General features: G+C 55.0%; 2 protein-coding genes across 4 annotated transcripts; one reads left to right on the forward strand and one right to left on the reverse strand.

Moving 5' to 3' along the window:
* The first annotated feature begins 1,560 nt into the window (after nucleotides 1-1,560).
* On the forward strand, nucleotides 1,561-21,248 carry LOC110076331 (polycystin-1-like protein 3). Its single transcript, XM_078380549.1, has 31 exons — nucleotides 1,561-1,861; nucleotides 2,709-2,807; nucleotides 3,180-3,226; nucleotides 3,467-3,976; nucleotides 4,252-4,386; nucleotides 4,630-4,812; nucleotides 5,090-5,205; nucleotides 5,306-5,432; nucleotides 7,053-7,181; nucleotides 7,787-8,114; nucleotides 8,420-8,601; nucleotides 8,747-8,977; nucleotides 9,116-9,217; nucleotides 9,817-9,995; nucleotides 10,864-11,010; nucleotides 12,032-12,222; nucleotides 12,841-13,040; nucleotides 13,439-13,607; nucleotides 13,955-14,156; nucleotides 14,912-15,200; nucleotides 15,822-15,921; nucleotides 16,036-16,179; nucleotides 16,426-16,762; nucleotides 18,149-18,375; nucleotides 18,521-18,645; nucleotides 19,007-19,167; nucleotides 19,313-19,523; nucleotides 19,653-19,754; nucleotides 20,192-20,323; nucleotides 20,474-20,632; nucleotides 20,914-21,248. The coding sequence occupies exons 1-30, from the start codon at nucleotides 1,561-1,563 to the stop codon at nucleotides 20,618-20,620; spliced, it is 5,553 nt and encodes a 1,850-aa protein (XP_078236675.1). The 3' UTR covers nucleotides 20,621-20,632; nucleotides 20,914-21,248.
* Nucleotides 21,249-21,456: 208 nt separating this feature from the next.
* IST1 (IST1 factor associated with ESCRT-III) lies at nucleotides 21,457-26,720 on the reverse strand. 3 transcript variants are annotated; one of them, XM_072980923.2, is made up of 10 exons: nucleotides 26,565-26,720; nucleotides 25,463-25,562; nucleotides 25,040-25,220; nucleotides 24,815-24,902; nucleotides 24,375-24,458; nucleotides 24,008-24,118; nucleotides 23,699-23,899; nucleotides 23,407-23,499; nucleotides 22,706-22,754; nucleotides 21,457-22,562 (listed from the first exon to the last, which is right to left on the reverse strand). In XM_072980923.2, exons 2-10 carry the CDS (start codon nucleotides 25,548-25,550, stop codon nucleotides 22,363-22,365), a joined length of 1,095 nt encoding a protein of 364 aa, XP_072837024.2. In that variant the 5' UTR covers nucleotides 25,551-25,562; nucleotides 26,565-26,720; the 3' UTR covers nucleotides 21,457-22,362. The 3 variants fall into 3 exon arrangements, with proteins under 3 accessions (XP_072837024.2, XP_072837022.2, XP_072837023.2); XM_072980921.2 differs by having other exon boundaries at nucleotides 26,550-26,696; XM_072980922.2 differs by having other exon boundaries at nucleotides 26,546-26,662.
* Nucleotides 26,721-26,795: the final 75 nt, after the last annotated feature.

Consider the following 26,795-nt stretch of genomic DNA (forward strand, 5'->3'; position numbering starts at 1 on the left):
CTCAACAAAGTCTCCATCGGTGGGGTAGAATATACAGCATCCTGTTACCTCTACTTTAGATTTTATTAAGCCCAGATTTGTACTTTTATTGGTATGTTTTCTTCTGGTTAAAGAATATCCCTTCTTCTTCTTCTTACTGGGACAAGCAGCCTTTCGTTGACCACTGGATCTTGTGTCCTGGTCAGGTTTTAAGTGCCAGTGGTCATCAAGACAGTTTCCAAAGCAGTCTTCCCTTCCCAGGAGAATCCCAAAAAATGCAGACAACTGTATAAGAACAGGTCTTTTGTATAGCTAATGGCTCTTAATTGCCCATTCAAGACCAATCGGCCTCAAAATATTTTGCGCTACCATAAAGATAGCTTGCAACAATATATTATTGTTGGGGAAATCGGCTTCTTTCCCAGTTAGTGCGGAGATTGCAGCCAAGCACAGAGGGGGGTGGGGTCTGTGATTGTGTCCTGGACATTAAACCCTGTTGAGTCCTGGCTCTACTGCACCCCAGCCTGTGAGCTTTGAATGCCTCAACGTCTATCCCAGTTCTGACTTGCCATTGAATTTTGAAGTTGCCTCAGCTTTGCAGAGACCTGCACTTCCACCTTCATTCAGACGGATGCAACAAGACAGGAAATGGGTCAGCGTATGCAGAAGAACCCCGGTTCAATCCCCAGAACCTCAAAGGGGGAAAACCTTGCCTCAGAGGGTGGGGGGAAGGCTCAGCATTGTGGCGACGTCTCCCTTCAAACAGAATCCCGGCAGGAAGACCTCGTCAACGTCACAAAGTCTTGGGGTCAGCCTCGTATTACGTAGGGTCCAGAGGTCATGTCATTAGAAGCAGGAGCTTCAGAAGTGCTAAAAGAAGTCTGGTTGGCACAGTGTGAGCTTTCCCACCTCCCTGTCTTGCTTTGGGTTGTGATCGGTCTTTGGGAGGCAAGCAGGTGGGTTTGGAAGTATAACTGCTGAGGCATCGGATACTCAGCAAAATCTGTCAGTTTCAAATGACAAGCTGCTTTTATCAGCTGTTGGTCTTTTGATGGTCCACCCTGATTTCCCCTGCTCTCAATCTCTCTTCCTTGAGTCCAACCACAAGCCTTAGCAAAGCCCAGGGACACCTTGCTGGATCCTGGCTTCACAGGAAGGCGGAGCCCAGGGCTCCAAACCACCGGGCCAGCCTCTTCCTGGAGCCACGACTCGGCCGAGACCATTCCGGCCTGCTGGAGTTCAGGCCGATGCTCCCTCCGGTCAAGGAGGCAGACAATGCTTCCACCTGCCACCGGCAATGGGCAGGGGTGTGGGCCAGGCTGCTCCCTTCAGTGCAAACAGGGCCCCACCCCGGACGGATGGACGGAGCAGCCGCCAGGAGAGCTGCACCTGTTCAGCCTCAGGGTGCAGTCCTGTCATGAGAAACCCTGGCTTGCTTTTGTCCTCTGTGATGGTTCTCAGCCGCCTTGTTTACTGGACCACAAAGAGAAGTCGTGGATGGGGAGGGGGGCGAGGGAGGGAGCCCACAGGTTAAAGGGAGGCTCAAAGCCCGCCGGTCTGCGGAGACAACAAGAGGGAGCCATGGAGCTGCCCCTCTGGATGTGGCTGGTGCTCTCGGTAGGGGTCTGCGTGGCTCAGGGGGCACCAGAGCCCCCGTGCCCGCTTCGAGGGGAAGAGGCGTGCTACCAGGTGGTGCAGAGGCTGGCGAGTTTCCAAGAAGCGCATCAGTGGTGCGAACGGCACCAAGCCCGGCTCCTCCACGCATGGGACCATCGCACCCAGGAGCTTCTGCGGGGCCACCTGGAACTGAGGACCAGCATCTGGATTGACTCGGGGGCACAGGCGCCTCATGAACACGGGCACCACCGGCACCACCACGGGGGTGAGAGGGGAGGGAGGGAGGGAGGGAAGCTGAGCAGGGGGAGAGGGGAGGAGGGTGGGGGCCCCAGAGTGGCCCAATCTGAGCTGGTCTTCAGGCTGCCAGGACTTCGGCCCCGAGACTCCGGTTCAGGTTCGACGCCTGGGAACGCCACCCACGGGGGCTGCTGCTGATCTGGTGATGGGCAAAGTTTAGCCTTCTCATGAGTCCGGGATGTGCCATCCAGAGGCACCCTTGTCGTGTCCCTCCTCTTGCATGCTCGAGAAGCTGCTGCAGCTGGAATTCGCACGCCACCCATCCTTCAGATGCAACACGGAGGCCCAGCCCTGTCTGCCTGCCTGCCTGCCCCCGCCACCCCCTTCTCCAAGGGTTGCTCAAGGCTCTCCCCTCCTGTGACCCCCATGAAGTCTGGGGATCTGGTCCTGAAATCCTAGAGAAGGGGATGCCTCTGACCTGGGATTCCCACCTTCTGCCCTGGGTCTTATCCCGTCTCCTCGACTGGCACCGGCTCCGAAGGGCACAGACGTTGGCTGCCTTCTCTTCCTCCCTCCCTCCCTCCCTCCCCTCCTTGCTGGCTGGCTTTGGCTCCTCCAGGAACTTCTGGGGCAAGGCAGCTCCTGGACCCCAGTGGGGTCCCCTCGGGCCAGGTTGCTCCGTCTGCTGAAGCCCCCCCTGTGCTTGCCTTCTGGTCCGTGCTCAGGGAGACCCCGAGCTCCCACCACGGATGGGGCTGGGTCTTAAGGGGAGGCGCTGTCAATGAGACAGATCCCTGGACATGTCCCTGGTGGAGGGCGAGGAGATAGCCTCTCCAGTCAACGGGATGGTTGGCAGCTGTCTGTCCTTTCTCCAGGTCTGCCCCATGGTTGCAAGGCCCTCCTCCGGACCGGAGACGGTTTCCTCGCCACGATGGAGGCTTGCTCTCAGAAGCTGTTCTTCGTCTGCGAATCTGGTGAGGGAGGACCTCTCTCCTCCTCTCCCCACCGCCCTTATCCTGTGGACTTCCTTCCTCGGCTCCCCAAAACGGTTTGCTAGGAGGGAGAGGGGAGCGATCTTGCCATGGTACCCTCCATCTGCCACCAAACATTGGCTGGCTTGGCGGTTTCGGGATCCCGGGCGTGGGCTCAGGGTCTTTGCGGACTGAGAGAGCCCTGAACCCCCGTCCCCTTTGGAGAGGGAGAAGGGTCTATTGGGGAGTTATGGGAGAAGGGAACCCCCACATCTGTTTCCTTGGCTGAGCCTTACGGGGTGGGAGGGGCAGGAGACTCTCCCGTAGGGAAAGAACCCCTCCGGAGTTCAGCCTCTTCTCCTCTCACCCCCCCAGACCTCCCCAACAGGATCCGCCGAGACATGGTCACGAGCGCCCATCCGGTGAGTCCGGGGGGGGCCAAGGCAGACCGACCCCTTTGTCCAAGGTCTCACAAGTGCTGCTTGAGCATCGGCCGGCAACAGGACGGTGGGGGGGGGGGCTGGTGGGGCTGACGGTCTCCCAGCTGGGCTGGGCCAACGTGCAGAAGCCACTGCGGTGCTCCCTGGTGGGGGGGGGCAGGATCTAAGGGGGAGAGGGTGGCCGTCGCCCCTCACACCAGCCCCCCCTCCTCTTTCTGCCAGCGCTCCTCCTGCCGGCAGCTGACGTGCTGGCGGAACAGGGCGGAAACCACCCCCAGCCTGCCGGGGACCTCCCGGCCCCCAGCCACAGACCCTCCGAGACCCTCCGGAGCTGAGACCCTCAGCAGCATCCCAAGGCTGGCGCCGCCCACCCGACCCACCCCTGGCACCCAGCCTCTCCGAGGAACCCAGCCAGGACCCAGCACCGCACGGGACGAACCTCTTGACCACCAGCTGGGAACCAGCACCCTTGGCCGGTCAGACACCCCTGAATCGACGCCCGGCCTGCCCTCTGAAATCGGGACGCAGGTGGACGGCCACCTCGGGTCCGAGTCAGAGCCGCCCTCCACGAACACCTCCCCCCCAGGGCCTGGCTCCAGCCCTCGGGCCGCTCCCACTGACCAGTCGGCGGCGGGCAGCACCACCGAGCGCCCAACCCCTTCACCCCCACCCCCTTGGGCCTCCTTCACTTTCAGGCCCCAGGAGGGTCTTCCGCCTGAGGCCAGCCGGCAGGTAAGGGACGCCGGGAGGCGGGGGGCAGGTGATGTCTTTCCAACAGGTTGCTTTGGGAAGGAATGAGGGAGGTAATGGAGTCCGTTTTCAAAAGCCACGGGGCCAGTGGGACCTTAAGGGACTTGACGGCTTGTCATGAGAGATACTGAATCGTTCCTTTGACCAAGCATTGCTAGAGGCATCACAACAGGAACTGGATGCTTGGGGGTATGATCTGGGGGACACCCCCCAACCCAGCCCTCCCAGGGACCCACCCCCAGACTTCGTTCTGACAGATGCTGGAGGAGACACTCAGCGACTTCAACCGCGCGGTCCAGACTTCGCAAGAAGGTCCACAGGGGCTGGAGGAGGCCGCTGAGCGCCTGAAGCTTCTCACCAGCACCCCGGCTCTGCTCTCCAAGGATGCTCAGGTAAATGGTAGGCAGGCCGGGAGGAAGGAAGGAAGGAAGGAAGGAAGGAAGCAATCGCAGGCAGAAGCCCAGAAAGCCAGTGCCACCCGGCTCTCCGGACCCCCTCCTTCTGTGTCCTGGGCTGGGCCAGGCTGGCTGCAGGCCAGGAAGAGAAGCTCTTGCCCTCTCCGCCCTGCTCTTTCCATCCCTTTTGGCACCACCTGAGCAACTGATCTTTCCTCCCCCCCCCCAATTGCCCCCCAGGCCTCGGCCACCCACTCCCTCCTCTCCTTGAGCTCTCGGCTACGAACGGTCCCTTCTGGTCGTCTTGCTGCCGACACAGCCCGGCCGAGCTCTGAGGCCACTGCGGCTGCCTCCCAGGCGCTCTTCGGGTGCTTCAGCAACCTCCTGCAGGCCATGAACGAGTCCAGTGGGGAGCAGCAACAGGTGAGGGCGCAAGGAGTGGGGGGGAAGCCATGTGGGGGGGGCAGGAAACTGTCTTTTCTTGCAACTGGGGCCAAAGTGGCCAAAGCACACTGCAGCCAGTGGAGGCGAGACTTTCCTTGCTGCATGGCTGGACTTCGAGGGTCTAGAAATCCCCACCGATGTGGGATGGGCCCTGAGGCTCTGCTGGCTGCCCGCTTCCACCAGACCGGACAGGCAGAACCATCCTCCTGGGGCCGCAGGTCAGCCTGCCTGCCTGAAACCCACGTCTCTTCCCCAGGAGCCAGCTGCCCTGGAGGAGACGCTCTCTGCACTGCCTCTCATCCAGCGAGGGCTCCTGCTGGGCCGATCCTCCGTGAGCGCCGTCTCTCCGATGCTCAGCACCAACCTTAGCCGGTATCCAGAGGAGGGCAGAGGATGCACATGGGGTGGGGGGTGGGGGGCTGGCAGCAGGGAGAGCAGCCTCCTCCTCTCCTCTTTTCTCCTCTCCTTCCAGCTGCAGCACTTCGTCCTTGCCTCTCAGCTCTTTCCACCTGCACCTCCCAAAGGCCATGAGCGTCACCTTCCCGTCTGCCTCGGCGCTGGCACCTGTTCTGGGGAAGCACCGAAAGGTGCTGGTCCAGGTAAGTAGGGGCTTCTCAACGCATAAAGATGGCTGCCTTCCTCCGCTGGACAAGCCTCCCTATTGAGGAGGCTGGAAGGCCAACTATGTAGAAAACCCCAAATAAGAGGTCCTACGAAGAAGTTGTCCTACTTTGGGCACATCATGGGAAGGCAAGACTGGCTGGAAAAGGCCGTGCTACGAAAGTGGGAGGCAACAGCAGGGAAAGAGGAAGACCGCAACGTGAGATGGACTGATTCCATAAAGGTTACCACTCATCAAAATTGACCTGATGGCCTGTAAGAAAAGCAAAGGTGTTGAATTGCAATCCAATGCAATGCGTGCAGGAACTACAGACCTGGAAGGGGCCCCACGAATCATCGAGTCCAGCCCCTGTCAAGGAGGCACAGACGGGGAATCAAACTCTCAACCTCCAGCTCCAGAGTTGGAGGCCTAAACCACTGAGCTATCCAACAGGACAGTATAATAAATCCAGAGACATTGCAAGAAAGATAGGTAGCTTACAGAACACTCTATGTGCTCATAATAAGATGCCCTTTTTTGAACACTGATATGTAGTCTATTCATTACACATGAAATTCTAAATGTGTCAAATTGATTTAAAAAAGAGTCTGGTCTGATCCAGTTCACTAAATTATGTACTATAAGAAACGTACAGCAAAAACAATCTAATAATGTAAGTCTCTGTGTATCTTATATTCGTAACATTTAGATAACAAATGGAAAACATGTTTGGTTGCATGCTTGTTAAAAGTTTATTTTGATTTCCTTTTTTTTTTTTACAAATGTACGGATATTTGTGTAATGAAAAACAAAACTGAAAAAGTTTATTCAAAACAAAAAAAAGTAAATGTGTACCAAATACAAAATGATATACATGGATAATCTAAACATACAGATCCGTTGTTGAGTCTAGACTGAGGCAGAGGGTTTGGATAAGGGAACTGAAGATTTTTTTTTCAGCCTGGAGAACAAGATGAAATGATGGCCCATAAACTATCTTCATTTATTTCCAAGGCTGTCTCACGGAAGTTGTAGGAACCTTGTTTTCTAAATGTTCAAAAGGCAAGGTCCCAGATTTATAGGAGAAAAACCCCAAAGTCATGAAAATGTGTGCCTATTAAGACAGAGCTTCTGTCTCATGTCTGGGAGTTCCTTTGACGGATGGGCTTCAAGACGTAAGCACAAAGTTCCTTCAAAGTCTGATTTTGCAAGTTCAGAAGGCTGCCTGAGTCACTTCTCTCCAACATCAACAGGCTTTCAGCTCTGCTTGCATCCATAGGTAAGGTCTGCATCTGGCCCCAGATGGAAAGAAAGAAATATTAAGGACAGCCTAGCGCTAAAGATTGCTCAGGTGTGGAGCTGATGGCCTTGGAAAGGGGAACAGCGACGCTGCTGTTGCAGGTTCTGAAACGGACGTTGGATGGTCAGGGACGGCTTAAGCTATGGAGTCATGCATAGGCAGGGGGGTCAGAGTAGATGACCTCAAGGTCCCTAAGCAGCAAATCTCCAGGGTTTCAGGCTGCAGAGGGGTCATTCCCAGCCTGACCGTCAAGGATGGCAGTTCAGGAGTCTTGTGTGGCCTGGCGTGGACCCTCTTTGGCTCTTCCCTTCTCTCCAGGTGGCCTGCTTTGCCTTCAATCCCTTTAGACAACTGGATGGGAAGCAGATGAAGAGCGTGGCCAACGTGGCCCTCGCCGCCCACCCAGAAGAGCCGCTCCCTGTTCAAAACCTCACAGAGGAGATTGAGGTGGGCTCGGGATTCCTGGATGGGTGGGGGATGTTTGACCCGCAAGCCCCCCCCCCCAGATATCTTTGAATGCACATCTCCAAGTCTGGGGCTGTAGCCGTGTGCAGGTTGGTGTTCTTGGACTACAACACCCAAAATAACCACATTGGGGATTCTGGGAGTTGTAGTCCTTCACCAGCATCCATGTCTGCAGGCCTCCATTGCTTGCCTTCTGAAATCAGGTCCGATCTGGTGTGTTCAGGGGGATCAGGCAGTGTGAGACAGGATCTGTCTGCCAGGCCAGGCGAGTCACTCATCACCGCGAGAGGCCAGCCTAGCCCTCGGCGATGCCAAGAAGGGAGGAAGATGTTATTTATTTATTTATTTATTTATTTATTTATTTATTTATTTATTTATTTATTTATTTATTTATTTATGTATGTATGTATGTATGTATGTATGTATGTATGCATTTATTTATTTATTTATTTATTTATTTATTTATTGATTTATTTATTTATTGATTGATTTATAGATTTATAGATTTATAGATTTATAGATTTTGGGATCCTTACTTGGTCCCCAAGGATGAGAGATACGTTTTGTAGCTTCCGTTTTTTGTGCAGATTGCTCTCGAGGGAGACGCAGAGATGGGCGAACCCTCGAGGGTCAGCTTGAACGCGAGCGCTCGGATGCTCGATATCGTGGTAAACGTGACGTCGCTGGAGGATGCTCTTCTGGTGTCCGTGAGACCCAACGCGCCCCTCCAGATCACCGTGCGCCTGAGCGCCCACCCCGACGGCAGCCACGAGCTCCTTAACACCACGTTGCCCAGAGCGGAATGGCAACAGGGTGAGGATGAGAAGGAAGGAAGGAAGGGAGCCACCAGGGAGGGAGCTGGGGATTGGAACCATGGAAAAGGGGTGCCGGGCAGCGCGGTGTCGTGGTTAGAGGGTTAGACCGGACCCGAGAGACTGGGGTGCAAATCAGCACTCAGGTATGGAGCTCGTCAGGGGAACTTTGGTCAGTCACGTGCTTTTAGCTTGACCTACACCACAGGCTCGTTGTGAGGCTAACGTAGGCAGGCAGAAGAGCCACGAAGGCCACTTTTGAATCCACTGGAAGATAATCTGGGGTTTAAAAGTAAGAAAGAAATAAGTAGAAACAAAATACTGTAAAAAGTTTTTTAAAAGTCAAAAACGAGATGGCACCTTAAAGACTACCTTTATATATATATATACCCCTTGCTCTTGCTCCAGACGGGGCCTACGTTTGGGTAATTCCCCCGGAGAACTTCCGCCACGGCCTTGGCACCTACTACTTCTCCGCTGAGATGCCCTCCCAAGTTCACGCAAACGTCACCCTCTCCGTGGACGTCATCAGTGCCGGGTGCTACTACTGGGCCCGCCAGCATCAGGCCTGGAGAACCGACGGATGCCGGGTAGGGCGGAGGGTCGGCCAAAACGGCTGAGTGCCGGGGGGGGGGAGGATTGGTGGGGAGTTTTCCCATCACTCCGGGGGAGAGGTGGGGGGAATTCTCTTCCTGGATATGGTGGGAATTCTCTTCCCCTCTTTCCTTTCCCCAGGTGGGACCCCAAAGCACCCTCAACCGGACGCAGTGCCTCTGCAGCCACCTCAGCTTCTTCGGCCGCGTGGTCATCATCCTCCCGCACATCATCCGCCTCCAGCACATGGGCCTGCTCCTGAGCCGAGTGGGCCAGAATCCGACCGGGTTGGCCCTGCTGGGCAGCCTCTTGCTGGCCTATGGGGCTGCCTTCCTTTGGGCTCGCTGGAAGCAGAGGGCGGATGTGGGGAAGGTGAGCCCCACCAGGAGATGGCACGGGGGGGGGGGGAGGACCACAGGGACATCTCTCCTTGGAGGGCAAGACCTCCAAGCATGGGGCCTCACCCTGCCACCCATTGCTGCATCAGGATGTCTTGCTCTGCCGCTCCAGGTGAGGGTCACAATCCTGGCTGAGAACGACCCCACTGCCTGCCACCTCTACCTAGTCCAGGTCTTCACAGGTTATCGGCGAGGGGCGAGCACTTCTGCTCAGGTAAGGGGAAACCTCCTTTCCCCCCCCCCCAGCCTTGTTTTCTATCATGTAGCAGGCGGAGGGGGCCGGATCCGAGCAAAGGCGGTTCGAGCCCGACACGCTCCCAGTGACCCTTGCTGTGACATCCATCAGTCCACCCAATTGGACCAAGTCTCACTGGTGTCTTCTCATCGGTCCCAGAACTGGATGGATATTTGGGTCCAAATTTCTGTTGGATGCAGATCTGCATCCTTTGGAGGTTTACACAAGAAAAGGAAATGGTCTACAAAACTGTTGGGAGTTTTGAATTGTTGATTAAGTTTCTCCAGTTGGGCAACAGAAGCACAGAGATTCACAAAACAAAATAGCTTCAAGTTCCCCTTTCTCTCATCAACGGGCACTTATAGTCTCAAGAATTCACTCTGAGATATTAATAATAAACAGAATAATTTTATTTTCTTTACTTACAGTTGTGAACGAATGAGTCAGCAAACGGACAAACGTAACTTCTTTCAACCACAGACATCAACAGATGCTAGAGAAGGGAGGGGGGGAAGCGCTGAGCAGAAAGGCGTGTTTTGTTTCCCGTTCCTCTCCTAATTCTCCGTCTCTGCCTCCAGGTCATCCTGACCCTGTATGGGGCAGAGGGCCGAAGTCGGCCACGCTTGCTGGGACACCCCCAGGCACCCAGTTTTGAGCGCGGAGGAATGGATGCCTTTCTCCTCACCACACGGAGGTCCTTGGGTAACCTCCATGCTGTGCGACTCTGGCATGACAACGCAGGATCTCATCCCAGCTGGTAAATCAGCCTCTGAGCCAGTGTCACTGGTTGTAGGCCCAGGTTATGGGCTAGGAAGGCAACGTGGAGGGTGAATCAAGATGATGGTGCAGGTACAGTACCACCCCCATATCCACAGGGGAATGGGTTCCAAACCCCCTCCGTGTTAAAAAACACAGATTATAGTGAATGCTAAGCATACTATAGTATGGTCTCTGGCTCCATCTAGTGGCCCATTCTGGAAATGACATCATAGAAATATGGATTTCTAGGATTTTTCTTTTAATATTTGCAAAATTTTCAGACCGTGGATAAGTTAATCAGCAGATACTGATCCAGTGGATACGGGGGGTCCTACTGTATATCAAGACCGAGCCTATCAGAAGTTTGGGGGAGGTTGGAAGTATATACTTATATCAGGTACATGGAACAGAGAAAACTGCCTCGTACTGAGCCAGACTTTTGACCCCTCTTACCCTTTTGATACTAACTCTGGTTTACAGTAAATTTTTCCAATTTTGAGCCAGGTTCTTCCTTCGTCCCACCAGGAGATGCTGGAGGTTGAACCTACTCTGTTCTATTTCCAAAGTGAGGGCTCTAACACTGAGCTAGGAAGACCCTTCCCTTAAAACACCGGAAAAGAGGAAGGCTGTCACTGGCAGTCACATTTCTCCAGGGTTTCAGGCAGGACCCTATGCTGCATGGGGGATTCTGGGAATCGTAGTCCAAACCCACATATCTGCACCTAATCCCCAGCAGCTGTCAAGAACCATAAGAACCAGAACAGACACCTTGGCTGATCCTGAAGCTTGTAAACTGGGGCATCACAAGGCTGGGTGGCAGCAATAGCCGTGTCTGAGCATCAGGGACTGATTTTACGTATACACAGGTTTGTATGCCGGGTGGTTGTCCATGACCTGCACACCGGGAAGCGGTGGTATTTCCTGTGTGACTCTTGGCTGGCCTCTGACATGGACGACGGTCAGGTGGACAAGGTCTTCGTGATCGCCTCTGAGAAGGAGCGCCTGTCCTTCAGGTAAGAATGGTGCTGAGTCCCCCTTCGAGCGATGGTGTTCTTCACTTCTGGGCGAATTCCTGTGCTTCAAACAGTTTTCACTCCTTCTACGTGGATTTTTCTGAAAGATGACGTTCCCTTCCATCGGAGATCTGCCTGCCTCCGACACTTCTGCCTTCCTATCACTTTGCATAAGCTTTGGGGAAAATAAGCAAGTCCCGATTTTCGAACATTGCATATTTGTATTGCTTTCGTATTTTATCTATAGCAGATACTCTTCATCAGTGGCTTTAGATGCTTCTAATTTTAAGGGTGCATGATTTATGCTTTTAGATGGGTGAATTTAAATAGTTGTGATTTGTGATTTAAATTGCATCCGTTTTTACACCAATTGTTAGCTGCGCTAGAGTCTCACAAAGTTTCATGGGATATAAATTGAATAAACGCACGCATCTGTCCCCGGGCTTACCTGATGTAAATGTCAGATGAGAGCTCTTTTGAGCCACACTGAGAAGCAAGGGTCTGGAAGGGGTTTCTAAACAGAGTGAAAGCTTACTGGAATTTGTGTCAGGTCAGCATTACTTGCTGTGGTTAATTGTGCCTAAATGATGAGGGGTCAGCGCCTAGGCGCGCACCTGATTGTGCCATGAACATGTCCCCCGGCACCTCTTCAATTAGCTACAATTAGCTGCAGCAAGCTGCACAGACTTCATGTAAACACTGATAGGATTCCAGCCTCTGTACTTCAAACAGGGGACAGTGAAGTTTTGGCATGAGGAAGCTAGAATAGAGAACTCATCGGACAATAATGCACAGAATCCCTCTGACCACGTGCTGCTGGCTTTTCTCTCCCCCCCCACTGCCCCCCTTCATGATTTGTATATCCAAGTGTGCTTTCTTGCTCCCAGGCAGACTTTAGCCCCAGTTCCCATCACTGTACAATCACCCATGATGGGAAAGGTGCTTCACGCCCCTGCCCAGGAGTGAGATGGGTCTCAAGCCTTGTCTCCCCATCTCACCAGCATCCTCTCCCCGTCCGTAGGCACCTGTTTTGGGAAGGGCTGGTGCAAAAGGTGACCCAGGAGCACCTCTGGCTGTCGGTGGTGACCTGCTCTCCCTGGAGCCCGTTCTCACGCATCCAGAGGCTCTCCTGCTGTTTGGCTCTCCTCCTCTGCTCCATGCTTATCAACATCATGTTTTGGAAAGAGCCACAAGAAGACAATCAGCAGACGGGTAAGTAGAAAGCCAGGAGATCTCCAGTGTGTGACCTCGACTGCTTTCATCGCCCATTTCCTCTCCTGTGAGTCAGCCACTGGCCCTGGGACAGCGCGGAAAGAAGCCGGTGCCCCAGGCCCCCAATGCATCCTGGAGTTTTCAAAGCCGAGCGTTAAGGAGTTCCTCGCCACAACAGTGGGAGAGGTCTGGATTTCTCCTACCCCACCCCAACCCCCCAGGCTCCATCACATCCTTGCCAGGTTGTGCCTCACAGCAGCATCCATAGCTCATTGGAGGAGGGCATGCTCTGGATTTCAAAGATTCCTGGTCTGATCCTTGCGTCTCCAGTTCAGGTTGGCGATCCCCAGCCTGAAACCTGGGACAACGCTGCCTGTTGGTGCGGACGGCATACTGAGTGTCATGGACTAGTGGCTGCACACAGCATTAAGTAAGGTGTTGGCAATGCAAGGGGATGTTTGTAGCTGACAGGGGGAGACCTTCCTCTGTAGGGGACAGCAACTCCTGCTTCTCTTTAACAACCCTGCGCTCTGCAGACCCTGGGGAGACAGAGGCCCCCACGGGTGCCCGAAGTGCCACAGCCCTTCCGGCTGCCAGGTTCTCCCTCTTCTCTTTCAGAGGCACCTTTTATGGTGACGTGGCAGGAGCTGGTGGTGAGTGTGGAGGCCACCCTCCTCCTGCTTCCCCTGCAGCTGCTGATTGTGCACATCTTCCAGATGGTCCATGCCCCAGTCCCGGAGCCCTCTCCTGCCACCGTCAAGCCCTGGCAGCCTGGGTTGCTCCCTAAATCCGTGACTTCCCTCACGCACGTCCGTCAGGTGGGACCCTCTGCCCCTGAGATCTTCCGGTGGGCTCTTGGAAAACAGAGACGCCGGGGCCTCCTTGAGAGGGGCTGGACTGGATGATCCCAAGGGTCCCTTCCAGCTCTGCTGTTCCAAGATTATTAGGGTTAAGGTTAGCTTAGTGGTCTAGGTCTCTGACTATGGAGCCAGAGGTTGGGAGTTCGATTCCCCCATGGGGCTTCCTTGATTGGGGCTGGACTCCATGATTCAGAGAATCCCTGCAGCTCTAAATTTTTCGTGCACTCCCAAGGCTTGTCCTCATGGGAGCTATATAGGAGAGAGAAAAACAAAGTGTGGTTCCTCTCCAGGTAGCCACTTGCCACTCCTAAGGAGTTTCTCTCTCTCTGTCTCTCCCCTTCCCTCTTCCTTGGCAGGAACTGATGGAGACCCTGGGCTTCCTCTACAAGAACCGCCTCTGCCAGCACAGGGACGTAGACGGGTTCCCCAACAGTAGGCAAAACGTGCCAGAGCTGGTGGCCTTCCTGTGTGACCTTGTCAGTTCCCACCTCCAGCACTCAGAGGACCCAGAAGCCCCCCTTCAGGGTAACAGGAGCTGGTCGCTCCAGGAATGGCACGGCTGCCATTCATCCTCCTTGGTCCAGGCTAGGCAGAAACTGCCCCTCCCCTCTCGCTCTGCAAATCGCCTAGGAAATTTTGGGAGCTTGGCAGGCTTTACGGGTGGATTATCTACTAACTAGGGTCTAGGTGGGTGGATCTAACTCAGTGGTTCCTCACCTTAGGTCCCCAGACATTCTTGGACTGCAATTCCCAGAAGCCCTGGCCAGCACAGCTAGTGGTAAAGGCTTCTGGGAGTTGTAGTCTAAGAACATCTGGGGACCCAAGGTTGGGAACCACTGACCCACTTCCTTTTGCACTGCTTTATTTTCCAGAGAGATCCTGCAACCTCCACAGCTACCTCTGCCACGTGGTGAAGGACTTGGAGGCTCAGCTCCGGCGCCTGGATTGGGACACCCTTCCTCGCCCCTACGACCATCTGCATGCTGCGGATCAGTTGCACAAACTCTGGCAGAACCTGGAACAGCAACAGCAACGACAGCAACCTGCACCTCATCCCAGCGCAGAGGAGATGTGGTATGCAAGAGGGAGCTCCCAGCCTTTTCCCCACCTCAGTCGACCCCAGATCAAAACCATCATCTGGGAAAGAAAATCTTAAGTCAGCTGGAAGTGGGGAGCACGCGGGTCACCATGGGACTGTCATCCCCATTATTTTGAGCCAGAGCAGACATTGCGGAGTGAGGAGGGGGGGGTTGCAGTCCAACATCTCAGCAGCTTTAATTGCCCGTTTGCGGTCTTCACACACTCACGCACAAGCTCTCAAGTTGCTGCAAGAAGGCTATTGACTAAACAGAATTATTAGTGGTGACATCTATACCCTTGTGGTGAAACGCCTGATTCTCAGGGGTGTTGGTCTCTGGCTGTGGAGCCAGAGGTTGGGAGTTCAATTCCCCCCACCCCCCACCCCGTTGCCTCTTTGAGAGGGGCTGGATGGGATGATTCAAAGGGTCCCTTCCAGCTCTGCTGTTCTAAGAAAGCCTGAGGGGGCTTTCTTAAACATTTTTGAAATGTTTCTGAGGCCAGCTAGCACTTTTTGTTGTTTTCCACTTGCTTCTGATTTATGGCCAGACTACTAGGGTCTTCGTGGTGCATGAGACAGTTGAGGGATGGTTGACCCTTTCGCCCCCCCCCCCCACACACACTGATGACTTCCCCACAGCCAAGAGGCCATTTGAACTGAGGGCTCCTGAGCAGATCCCTCAGTGACACCACGTTGTGTCTCAAGCGTATTTAAAGGTCTGCGGCCACAATACAGCATCTCCTTCCTCTAGGCCCCATCGTTGCTGCTGCTGCTGCTTCTGCCCGCCCAGGGCCAGCCCCCAACAGAGAAGCCTCGCTGTCGAAGGTCCAGCCCAGGGGCCCCCACCGCCTCTCTTCTGCCGCCCCCTCCCCAGGCGGTTCGGCATCATCTGCTGGGCTGTCTTGGCGACACTCAGCCTCATCGCTGGCTTCTTCACTCTGCTGTACAGCCTCCGAATGGATCGGGACCAGGCCGGGCACTGGGCTGTCACCATTCTGTTGTCCACACTGCAAAACGTCTTCCTCATGCAGCCCCTGAAGGTGGGCGGACGCTCCGCATTCTCCCCCCGCCCGCCCATAGGTCCCAGGCAGAGCGAGGGTGTCTTCCATCTGTCTTTAAGGAGGAAGGTGCATCTCAGCCCCCCCCCCAAAGTCACCACCAGCAGCTGCCCAGATCTTAGAGATCATGGTCCTTTATGGGCATTATCTGCAACCCTGTTTCTAAGGTCACAATGGCAAGACAAAGCTACATTTGGAAAGCAATTTCATGACAAGCCACAAAAAAAAAAAAAAAACTTTGCCGGAGTGATAGGCAAAATGGTCCCGTTCACCTTCAAAAGTGGCTTTGTGAGGAACACTTTGAGGTGTTTGAGAAGGATTCGTAAACTTCTGATATAGCCTTCTCTTATCGAGCTTTTCTCCCCCCCCCCCACCAAAAGTAATGAGAAAGTAGCAGGTCTCGTCATGGAGTTCCTCTTCCATCACTTTAAGGCACAGTCACTAAGGGGCTGCCTTTTGAATCCTGCCACAGGTTTCTCAGCCCCGATGCTTCTACACGTGGTCAGGGGATGGCAGGCATCAGGTTCCTGAGGTCCCCTGGGCAGGAGAAAGGGGAGGCCGCCGAGGAGATGCTCCTGAGCTACTCTCCCGCATCCTTTGCAGGTGTTGGCCCTGACCGGCGTCTTCTCACTGATGCGCAAGGAGACGTGGGAGGACAAGGGAGTGGAGCAGCAGCTCCGCCAGGTGGTCTGTCTCCTCACAGGTAACTCAAGCCCCCATCTTCCCTGCCCTTAGGGTGATGCACGCACGCACACACAGCCTTTGCTGCCTCGGCATCTTTCCTTCCGAAACACCACCCAGCTTCCTCTTCTTCCAGAAAAGCATCTACGTCCTGAATCTCCCGGCTGGGGAGCTTGGGCCGGCCCCTTGCACAGACCCCCTCCCCTCCAGCCCTCGACGCGACCCACGGAGCGGGCCCTGAAAGAGAAGAAGCTGTTCTTGGCAGTGAGAGAGATTGCAGGTGAGGAGTGCGAGGTGCGCGGCTGGGAGGGAGGGAGGAACCGGCAGGCCCGTCATGGGAACGTTCTCACAGAAACACAGGAGAATGAGAGGGGAAAATAAATGGACAGAGGGCTATTTGTACTGACGCGCGGCTCTGGGTGCAATGCGGGAGGACGTCTCCGGGGTTTCCTCGCTCCCCACTGGGGCTGCTGGCACTCTGGCAAGCCAAAGATCCCTTCTCCTCGCCCCTCTTCTGTGTCCGTAGTGCAGCTCGCCTTCCTGGCTGTGTTGATGGTGCTCAGCTACACGGAAAGGGGCGTCAACGAATTCTACCTGAGCGACACCCTCCAGAAGAGCTTTGCCTACGAGCTGGATTCTGTCGCCACACCGCAGGATCTGTATGGCTGGGCTGGGGACACCCTGCTGCCTGCTGTCTATAGAGACGCTCAAGGTGAGGCTCCTAAGAGAACGTGGGAAAGTCGAAGCGCCCATCTCCGCTGGCTTCCATCTCTGAAGAGCTTCCGCCTGGCAGCCAAGCTCACCTTTCCTTTCTTGCCCTCCCAGAAATGGCCATGGATGGAAATGCTTTCCTCGTGGGCAGCGTGAGGCTGCGACAGATCCGAACGGCTGCCGTTGCTCCACCAAAGCCTGGGCCGTTTGTCCTGCTTGACCCAGATGAGGGGAAGGAAACCGCACCCAGTTGGGGGCCTTCTAGCAGACGAGGAGGAGCCCGCGAGACCGTCTGGGTATACCAGAGTGAGACCACTTTGCAAGAGTACCCCATCTGGGGGAAGATGGGGCTCTACTCAGGAAGTGGTTACGTAGCCGATCTGGGCACCAATGCAAGTCATGCCACAAGGTACGCAGGCTAGGAGACCCACAGGTGGGGTTGGATGCCAACGTTCGGTATCATCCTGGACTGAGATTTCCAGGGGGCAGCTGTATTAATCTGTTTCTATTGAATAAATGCCAACAAGGAGTTCGGTTGCACCTGAAAACACTAAATCAGTTGCATTCCTGGTTTGCGTTTGCAAACCGAAGCCCACTTTTTGCATATGTACGAAGCAGTGCTCCAGCTGACTACACTCTAAATGCTAGCTGGCTGGGTGGGAGAGAGTGGAAATTCATCCGTATTTCAGTTACATGTTGCATCTCCTGCTGCCTTTTCTATGCTGCTGCCAATGTCCGTCTGAGGAAGTTTTGCTCATTGCATCAGCAGCTGCAGTCAGTAAAAGCTCATAACAAATAAAACTTTTCAACACAAAACCAAACAACAAGAACCAGCCACTTCCTGCAAAAGGTGAGTGCTGGTTGGTCTCCTAATCTCTGCTGATAAGAAATACTTAAGCAGGTGGATCTGGTGGAAGCTGGCATTTCTGCAGGTGCAGTGAATCTAAGCCATGTTTTAGTCCAAACTTTACAGGAGCTGTCAAGGATGTTGAGCCCTATTCCCCCCAAAAACAGTTTCAGCACCTTGGAGAGCTCTGTAAACTCAATGTCACCAACCTTGGTTGAGAAGCATGATGTGAAGGAATGCCCGGTTGAAAGGCTAACCAATCTCTTGGAGACATCATTCAACCCTGAAGTTGAATCAGGCCAAAGGGGGGCAGGGGAGAGAAGGTGTCGGTAGAAATCAGCATCTCCCTGGCACTTCTCCCATTGGTCACTGACACCACCCCCTGCTCCCAGAAAGCCTACAACTCTGTCTCTTCCTTCTTACTGTGCAAAAGCACTCTGCCTCCGTTTTTAGCTAAGGCACGACTCAAGAATAATGAGTGCTAATTAAAAGAACTCTCCTGCCTGAATTAGTCTAGCCAGGGCCAACCGGTGGGGGCCAGCCAGCCACTGCTTTATTTTTAATATAGTGGAGAAGGAGGAGTTTGTGGGAAGGAATAAATGACACGATGGGTGCAGGTTCAAAATATCCAGTGTATCTCTGTGTTGTGGGAGACGTTAGAGCATCCTTTTCCTAGCCCTGTATGGGACAGGATTCAACTTCCCCTACCCTGGCCAGAGGCCCTCCAGCGGCACCCTTCGGAGGTGGGAAACCGAGCCAACCTCCCTTCCTGCCCTGCCTCCAGGGTCCTTCGCTATCTGGAGAGGAATAAATGGCTGGACCGACACACACAAGCCATCTTTGTGGAGTTTGTGGTCTACAACGTGAACGTCAACCTCTTCTGTGTGGTCACGCTCATCCTGGAGAACAACGGCTTAGGTGAGAAGGGCTGGACCAACACTGTCAGCCTTCCCCTTGCTGGGATGATGGCCAGAGATGACGTGGGACTGAGCAGGGCTTGGGGCCTCTTCCTTCCTCCCCTGGCAATGGCCCTCCACCCACCTGCCTCTGCCTCCCTTTGCAGGAGCCCTGCTGAACAAAGTGGACCTCCAAATTCTCCACCTCTATCCTAACGTGAACACAATCATTCCAATGGCCTGCGCCCACATTGCCTTCCTCCTGTTCCTCTTGTACTACCTCCTGGCGCAGGTGAGGAAGGGGCTGGTGGGGCAGCTCAGCTCCACAGGGAAGGGAACTGCTAGTGTGCACCACACCGGAGAGCAAGACCACGTGGGCTGTCCCAGCAATGACTCGCCTACACATCCCTGGAGGCAGGCCATTGGCTTGGCTGCCTAGGGACGATGGGAGTGGCAGTCAAATAGGATCTCGTAGCCCACGAGGTGCCCACTCCTGACCGATGTGGCGGAGGCGGCTCGAGCACCACGCCTGTACGTAGCTATGCTGCGACTCCCTCCCCCAGTCGCGTCCAGGACTCTAGGGAGCGAAGCCCAGCCGGCCTGCTTCTCCTGGGAGCTGGATTCAGGCCTGCCTCCCTCTTGGTTCCTGGCAGGGCCAGAGGCTGGCGCGACAGCGACTGGGGTACTTCCGCAGCAAAGGGAACCTTCTAGATGCCGGCGCTGTCCTCATCGGTGTGGCGATCGTTGGCCTCTATGTGAAGAGGACCCTCCTGGCAGAAAGCATCCTCAGGCAGCACCGCCAGAACCGCCACCAGTAAGCAGCCGCCGTTTTATCACCAACGTCCCCTCTCTCTCTCGTTCTTGCTTGGGACCGTGACCCACGGGGACGGAGCTGCTCTTCCGCCCACCTCCCCGGGGCAGAAGGAAGACCCGGTCCCTTCCACCCGTCCTTCTCGCAGGTTCATCAGCTTCTATGGGATGGCGGAGGTGGACTCCGCTTTGACGTACCTGATTGCCTTCCTGCTGGCCCTGACGACGGTCAAGCTGTGGAATCTCCTCCGCCTGAGCCCTAGGATGTACCTCATCACGCAGACTCTGCAGAAAGCTTGGGATGAAGTCATGGGTTTCCTCCTGGTCCTCCTGGTCCTTCTGGCAGGCTATTCCATCGTGGTAAGGCATCCAACCAGCTGGGGAGGGGGGGTGCCCCAGAAGAAGGGGGGGGAATTAGAGAGGAGGGGGCTTGAGGTGCCCCTCCCCCTCCATTCTCTCCTCCACTTTTACTCTCCTGTCAAACATCAGTGCAACCTCCTGTTCGGATGGAGCATCTACGACTACAAGACCTTCTTTGACTCGGCTGTGACCATCGTTGGCCTCCTGATAGGGATCTTTGACTACGAAGAGGTAAGCGCGCCTGGAGTTACGGGCCAATCCACGCGGCTGCCGTTGCTGCCACCACCTGATCCATCTTGCAGAAGAGCCTAACCCGGCTCAAAAATCCACAGGGAGACTGTATGCACTCCATGCTCACATAACTAAACCCTCTGAGCTTCATGCAGCACGGCCAACCCTTGCAATTTCCGGTGTGCACGGAGACAGGATATTGGCATAGGTTTTGTGCTAAAGCAACAGAGAACCCTTAGGCACCTGGGAAAACTAATAAGATGTCATTTCTCAATGTATTTTGCAGACTGTAGCCCAACTTGCCAAAGCAAGCTGCAGTCTATGAAAACTGGGAGCAAATATAATTTGCCCTTCAGGTGCCAGAAAACTCTTCCTTTCCTTTGCTGCAAGTAACGCAGCTCCCCCCACAAACTCTTGTGTTGTTCTCTATGATCCAGGTCATTGCTTTGGACCCTGTGCTGGGCTCCATCCTGATTAGCACCAGCATTATTTCCATGGTTTTCGTGATCATCAACCTCTTTGTCTCGGTCCTTCTGACTGTCTTTGGGAGGGAGATGAAGGCCGCCAAGGTAAGTCCCGCAACCCACGGGCTTGCGCCTGTCTGTCTCGGGGACCAGCAAAATGCAGTCAAAGACTTCCTCATTCAGGTCCAGCACTGAGAGGTACACCAGGAAGGGGAGGAATTAGTTTGATCACCAGGATCTTTTCTCCTGACGCAGGCCAGCAAGGAGGAATCCATGATGCAACTGATTCAGCTGAAGCTCTCGCTCCTGCTTGGAATCAAGCAGCGTGCTCAACAGGCAGAAGCACCGGGCCCTGGCGAAGGACAAGCAGCCTCTTGTGGGATCCCTCCTCCTGTGAAGTGACGCCAGAAGCTGGTGGGTTTGGCAAGAAGACCTGCAGGCATTTTTTTGGAAGGCTGTGGGTTGAGGAGGGGATGTGCGCCTTCCACTTAGCCACTCCGTCATGACTCAGAAACGGTTTGTCCTCCCCTGTTGTATCCCCTTCTCTTTCTGTGGGACTTTATTCCCACACACGCGAGTCAGCGGTGTTGAGACTGCCGAGGCTTAATCACGTTCATTTCCTGGTTTTCAAACGCTGCATCTCTAATGATGCAGAGAAACAGGGTTTTGATATAGTGCTTCCTCCTCTCTCACAGTGCAAAACAAACCTGTCCAACCCCAGCTGGAAACCCAGCCCAGATCCCTAAAGGACAGGAGTTGTTCCCTTTTGTCTCTTTCTGAAGATCCTAAGAAGCAGGACAAAGATGGATGGTGGTTGTCCAATCTAGCCAATTCCGAGGCCAGCTACCTGCTATGTGGATGCTGTCCCCCCCCGCCCCCGCCTTATAAATGGACTGTACAGAGAAGCTGGTTCTGACCTACACAACTTGCTCTTGAGGAAAGGAACCTGAACCGAAAACCCTAAACGTTTGAAATCTTCTTTCAGCTTGTTCCCATTCTTTACTCCCAGTAAACAGTACTCTTTGTCTGACTTGTGTGTGTTGATAGATGGCTTGTGAGAACTTGTGAGCAAATAACAAGATCATCCTGAGAAGACCAGGGACTGAGAAGGTGGCTCCTGAGGCTGGCAGCACCCTCTTCCTGTTCTCCTAACGCCACCACATTAGGAGAACAGGCATGCTCCTCTAGCCATGTGGCCAACTCAAGAGGGACGCTGTTCCGACTGAGACAAACCCAACAAAGGTGACTCTTCAACTTTATTTAGAGTTAACAGAGAAGGTACAAACCCACCAAATTTGTCCCCGAAAAGCCACATGAAAATGTTACATACAGAGGCGTTGTTACATGGGAGAGCAGAGGCTGCCCCTGATGCCGTCGCTGGTCCATAGTGAGCAGCTGCTGCCGCTGCCGCTGCCGCCACCGGGTGTGGCTTTATCCTACAGGCCACGTAGGTGGTAGAGAAAAAGCAGAGGTTGAGCAACCGCCCTGAAGCCAGCCGGGGCAGGGGGGAGGGAGAGCAGCTGCAGGCCCTGGAAAGAGGGCCCACGTGGGCCCTGCTAAGGCAGAGTCAGGTCTCCTTTCAGGTGGGGAAGCACGCTAGGTTCTCCACCAGCTCCAAGCGGAAATAGGACAGAAGCAACAGAAACCCATGTGTGTGTGTGTGTGTGTGTGCATGGGGGGGGTATCTCCTGCGCTCCACAGCACCCCTCCCCAGGGGAAAGGTCCTAAAGGCCCCAGAGGGTTCCCTGAGAATGTGGCAGGCAAAACAAAAGGCAGCAGGGCCTCCCTTCCACAGCGCACGTCCAGGGGAGGGCTTCTTTCCCACCAAGTGGCCCGGAAAGCTTTCCACCGCGGTTGCCATGCCGGTCTTTCTTCGAATGAGGCGCTAGTTCCACGGTCACCTCCTTCTCCCCCTTCAGACGGCAAAGCCAGGCCTTCCAAGGGCTACCCAGGCCTCATTGTCCCCCTCCTGGAGCAGAATGGAGGGCGCTGGAAAAGCGGCGGCGCGGAGTGTGAGTCGAGCAGGAAAAAAAGGCCAAGAGGAGGAAGAGGAAAAAAAGTGGAAAGAGCACCCAGTTCTGCTAAGAGGGGCTGCACCGCACCACACACCCGCCCAGGCCGGCTGGCCACCTTCTGAGGTGCTCCTAGGTCTTCTTCTTTAGCTCCTCAAATCTCCGGGAGAGGTCGTCGAAGTCAATGTCTTCTGAGGCTGAGCCACTCCCGCCAACGGAAGCAGCGGGGAGCGTGTCTGGCACAGACGGCAACTCGGGGAGTACAAAGTTGTCCCCTTTCCGGGGCAAAGGAACCGGCGGTCGCACCCAGCCATCGGGCTTTGGACCAGGACCTGCAGGAAAAAAACACAAAAACCCAGGAGTGTCAGGGGCAGCCCGGAAGAAAGCAATAGGTGTTCCTTGACTGCTTTGCCCATCCCCTCGCAGCCCATAACAGCCCACCCGAGGCTCATTGCAGGCCCTTCCTGGGACTTACCAGTCACCTGCGACGATGGCACTTCCTTGTCCGTACCTACGTCTTCAATCTAGGAGAGAGAAAAACCAGAGTTGCCGCAGAAGGTTCTACAGAGGAGTCCCCAACAGACCCATTGAAAGCTGCTGCTAAGAAAAATCCAACAAGGAAAGTAACAACAACAGCAACAGCAACAGCAACAGCAACAGCAACAACAACAACAACAACAACTCTCGCTGTTGGCCCTCTCTGGGCCTTAAATCTATTCCTGGATGCAAGACAAAGCAGCAGCCTGAGGGGTACCAAGGGGGTGAGAGAGAGTAAGAGAGCGAGAATTGTTGTGCAGATCTTCCTTTCCTCATGGCTAGGGATGTGAACTTTCTCCAGGAAAGTCCACCAGAACCATGGAAAGCACATGCAAGACGGAATCCTCATTCAGGCAGGCATTCTCCTTTAACCCTGATGCCAAATGCACCCCCCCCCCCAGGAGTCATAAGCAAAACAGAAGACCCAGGACCCAGGAGCAAAAAGGTATCCCTCAGTTACTGAAAAGGGGGGGGGTGAGAGAACCTTCCTCTGCTCAGCAGGTGACCTATATCCCATCCCACTCCCACCAATAAAAACTATGCAAAAACAATAAACAGGAGGCAAAGAAGGTGGCAGTGGTTTGAGAAAACACGTCTCTTCATAGAAGCTAGACTTTGCCCTTTGGCTCAATAACTTACAGACTCGTATGTTGGGGGTGTGGCTGGAATCTGAGGAGGGTGGAGGCTGGTGAAAGGTTGGTAGGTGCCCATCGGCAGCCCATTGAGGTTTTCCTAGAGAGCAAAGGAAACGAATCCAAGAAGAAACATCCTTTCAGGATAAGAAGAGCAGGCGCACGGGCGAGAAAGAGCCCCCAAACACTAGCTCAACCACCACCAGGAAAGGGCTGCTTCCCCGCTACTGCCACCGATGTTCCAGACCCCAACAGCACCACATCTTGCTGCCCCTTCAAAGCAACACCTAGGCACTTACCGGCCCTTTTGGTGGTGGGTAGGAGAAAGGCGGAACTGGTGATGGCATGGGCATGGGCATCGGCATGGGCACGACTCCGTCAGGACCGACCAAGGGGGCTGTGAAGCCACCGCCTCCTCCTCCTCCTCGGCCCCCTTTCCTTGCCTCGTCCACAAAGCCCACATCAATGAGGTCTGCCTCCACGCCTGTGGGAGCCTCAGCCTAGGGAGGAAGAGCGGCGAGCATCATCGAGGGGGCAAAGGGCAGAGAACAAAAGGGAGGACGAAGCCGGCACCCAACCCTCCCTCTCCCGCAGGAAGCCTCACTCACCATGACCACAGAGTCTGGCTCGTAGGGCACGTTGTAGTTCTTGGCGATCTCAATCAGGTATCTCTCCACTAGGATTTTTGGAGGTGCCTCTACGCTGAGCTTGTGCATTAGCTAGACAAGGAAAAAAGCAGAGGTTCTTTGTTCCACCTCTTCTCCCCACTTAGCCTGAGACGTAAAGAGGACCTTCCTAAGAGCCACCCAAGCCAGTCAAACTTCAGGCTTCTATCAGTGGGCCTTATTTTTACTTTCACACCACCATGCATAAAACAGAGGGCACCTCCCAATGCACCTTTCTTCCCAGTAGGAAACTGTGCAAGCTTGCATGCACGCAGACCCCCCCCTGCCATTCACCCGAGTCCTCTCTCACCCTGTCGTTGACAGTCCCGATCTGGTTGGTCCGGCACAACTTGCCATATTCTTTGCTGTACTTGGCACACAGTTGGTCAGCAACCTGGGAAAAGAGAACACCTTTTCAACATGGAGACCAAATCCCACGAGTTGGTTTTCTAAGGAACTGCGCTTCTGCCCCTTGCCTTCACATAACGTGCTGGACAGAGAGAGCCTGGACACAGGAGAACCTGCTTCCGTTTCTGTCTCGACCAAGAAAAGATTCACAGGCTTGCAACAGAATCATATTCTCTCCTGTGAGAGTGAAAAGGAGAGCCAGGCAGGTTCACAGAATCATGGAGTGGGAAGGGACCTCTAAGGCCATCAAGACTAACCCTCTGCTCAGTGCAGGAATCCAGTTCTGCATCACCCACCCACACAGGCCCTCCCCAGAAAGCAGTTCAGGGTCCAACTACTCACTATTTTCAGCTCAGCCACCTCTGACTGCAGCCGGGGGGCTGCCCAGATGAGAGTGGAAACAGCTTCTGCCAAGCCAGAGTCCAGTTCTCTGCAGGGATAAGAAAGCCACAGGGCTTGCTCTGGGTTTGAACCGTCCAGAGCGCTATGGCACAGGGACAATACATAAAAGCAAATACCTCCCACCCAAGTTTACAGGACCTTGTTCTAGCCACCGAAGGCCCTTACTTCATAGACTGGATGAGACCAAAGCGGGCCAGCAGCAAGTCGCAGTACAGCTCCAGGATCTCCATGGCTTCCACCAGGTAGTCCTCTCGGATAATGTGCTCCACACGGATGCGAGCCCGCTCATCTTTGCCGGCAGAGAGGTAATCAGCAATTTCCTTCCGTGCTTTCTGGGCTAACTCCGCTGCAAGACAAGAGCCCGTCAGAGAGATGGCCTGCAAGGGTTCGGGGGAGCTCTGTGGGGAGGCAGCAGCTCCACGGTGCCGGTGCCGCTCGGCCAGGGCCCCCTCTCTGCCCTGGTTCTCAAGGGCTGAGCATGCACTTAAGTACCTTCAAAGCACATAAACAATCCAGTTACACCCCAACAACAGCAGGCTAGGAAGGGGGGGGCACGTCTGACCCTGACTTCCCGCCGTCCACACTCACTTTTCTTCTTCTCCAATAACTTGAGACGATTGATGACCAGGCGCAGATTGACTCGCAACCGCTCGGCCTTGAAGCCCGAGCCCAGCATGGTGCGGGATTCCTGCGAGGAACATCAACAAGGAAACCTTTGTGCTACAGACTCCAGGCAAGGCAGCTGCCAACTTCCGCCTCAAAAGGCTCTGACGGCGGCGCCGCAGCACTACCGCCACCGCCCTGCCTTGTTCTGTCCCTCAAAGTCCTGTTTCCTTGCCCGGCGGTCTTTCCTGCAATGAGAGATCATCCAACAACCTGCCCGACCCCCCCCCCGCCTTGCCTTGGACTGGAAAGAGGCTTGAATCCAAACTTTCAACCCAAAACTCCCAGGACTCCAAGGAGACCCGAGTGACAGGACAAAACAAAGCGCAGAAGCCTCACTTCAAACTGTTTCTGCACAATTTAGCACTGGGGGGGGGCGGCAAGGGAGGAAACACAGGCAGGATTGGGGCCCAATTCCTGACCCTTGCCCCCTCCTTCGCCCCTCCCTCACAGGACCAACACGGGCGCCATTTCCTTCTGGGTTTCTGTCCCAGAATATATCACCAGTCCCCCCCCCCGCTGCGATTTGAAGCCCCCAAAGGAGGAGATCCCGCTCCCCCCCTTTCTCAAGAGGTCCCGATCTGACCCCCCCTCTCCCTCCCTTCAGGAGGGAAGGAAGGCGGGCCACGCCGTCCCCCCAAAAAACACCCTATTTCTCTCTCTCTCTCTCTCATGAAGGGGGGCGAGGAAAGGAAGACCCCCCTCCCACGGGGGGGCAACCCGGAGGCAAATCGGGGGAGGGGGCTTTCTAGCGAGAGTCCACGGGGCGGGCGGGGGAGGCCAGAGACCATGAACCGAACAAAGGCCGGCCTGATTCTTGGGGGGGGCTTAACAACCCCCCCGGCAGCCCTTCTCCTCAGAGGGAGGGGAGGGGAGGCGAACAAAGAGAGGAATTGGGGGGGGAGGAAGACCCGACAGAGCCGAAGCCTCCGGACAAGACCCTCCTCCCCCCTCCCTCATCCCCGGGGGGGGTCTCGGTGTGGGGGGGAAGAGAATGTCCCTGCTCACCCACCGATCCACCACCTACGGGGGACTCCTCGGGCCCGGCGACGAAGGAGGCGAATGACGGGAGCGGCGGGGAGGGGGGAGGAGGAGAGGGAAAGAAGGCCGCGGCGGAGGGATTCGCCTCTTCCAAGCAGTGAAAGGGCTCTTCTTTCACGCACACAACCTCTGTTCCTCAGCAGTGGCGGCTAAAGCGCAGCCTCCGTGCTCCCCCCCCCAAAGTCTCCGTGGAAAGACGGTCCCTTCCCGGCGGCGG

Source organism: Pogona vitticeps, chromosome 10, assembly GCF_051106095.1.
Source record: "Pogona vitticeps strain Pit_001003342236 chromosome 10, PviZW2.1, whole genome shotgun sequence".
NCBI classification, from domain to species: Eukaryota; Metazoa; Chordata; class Lepidosauria; order Squamata; family Agamidae; genus Pogona; species Pogona vitticeps.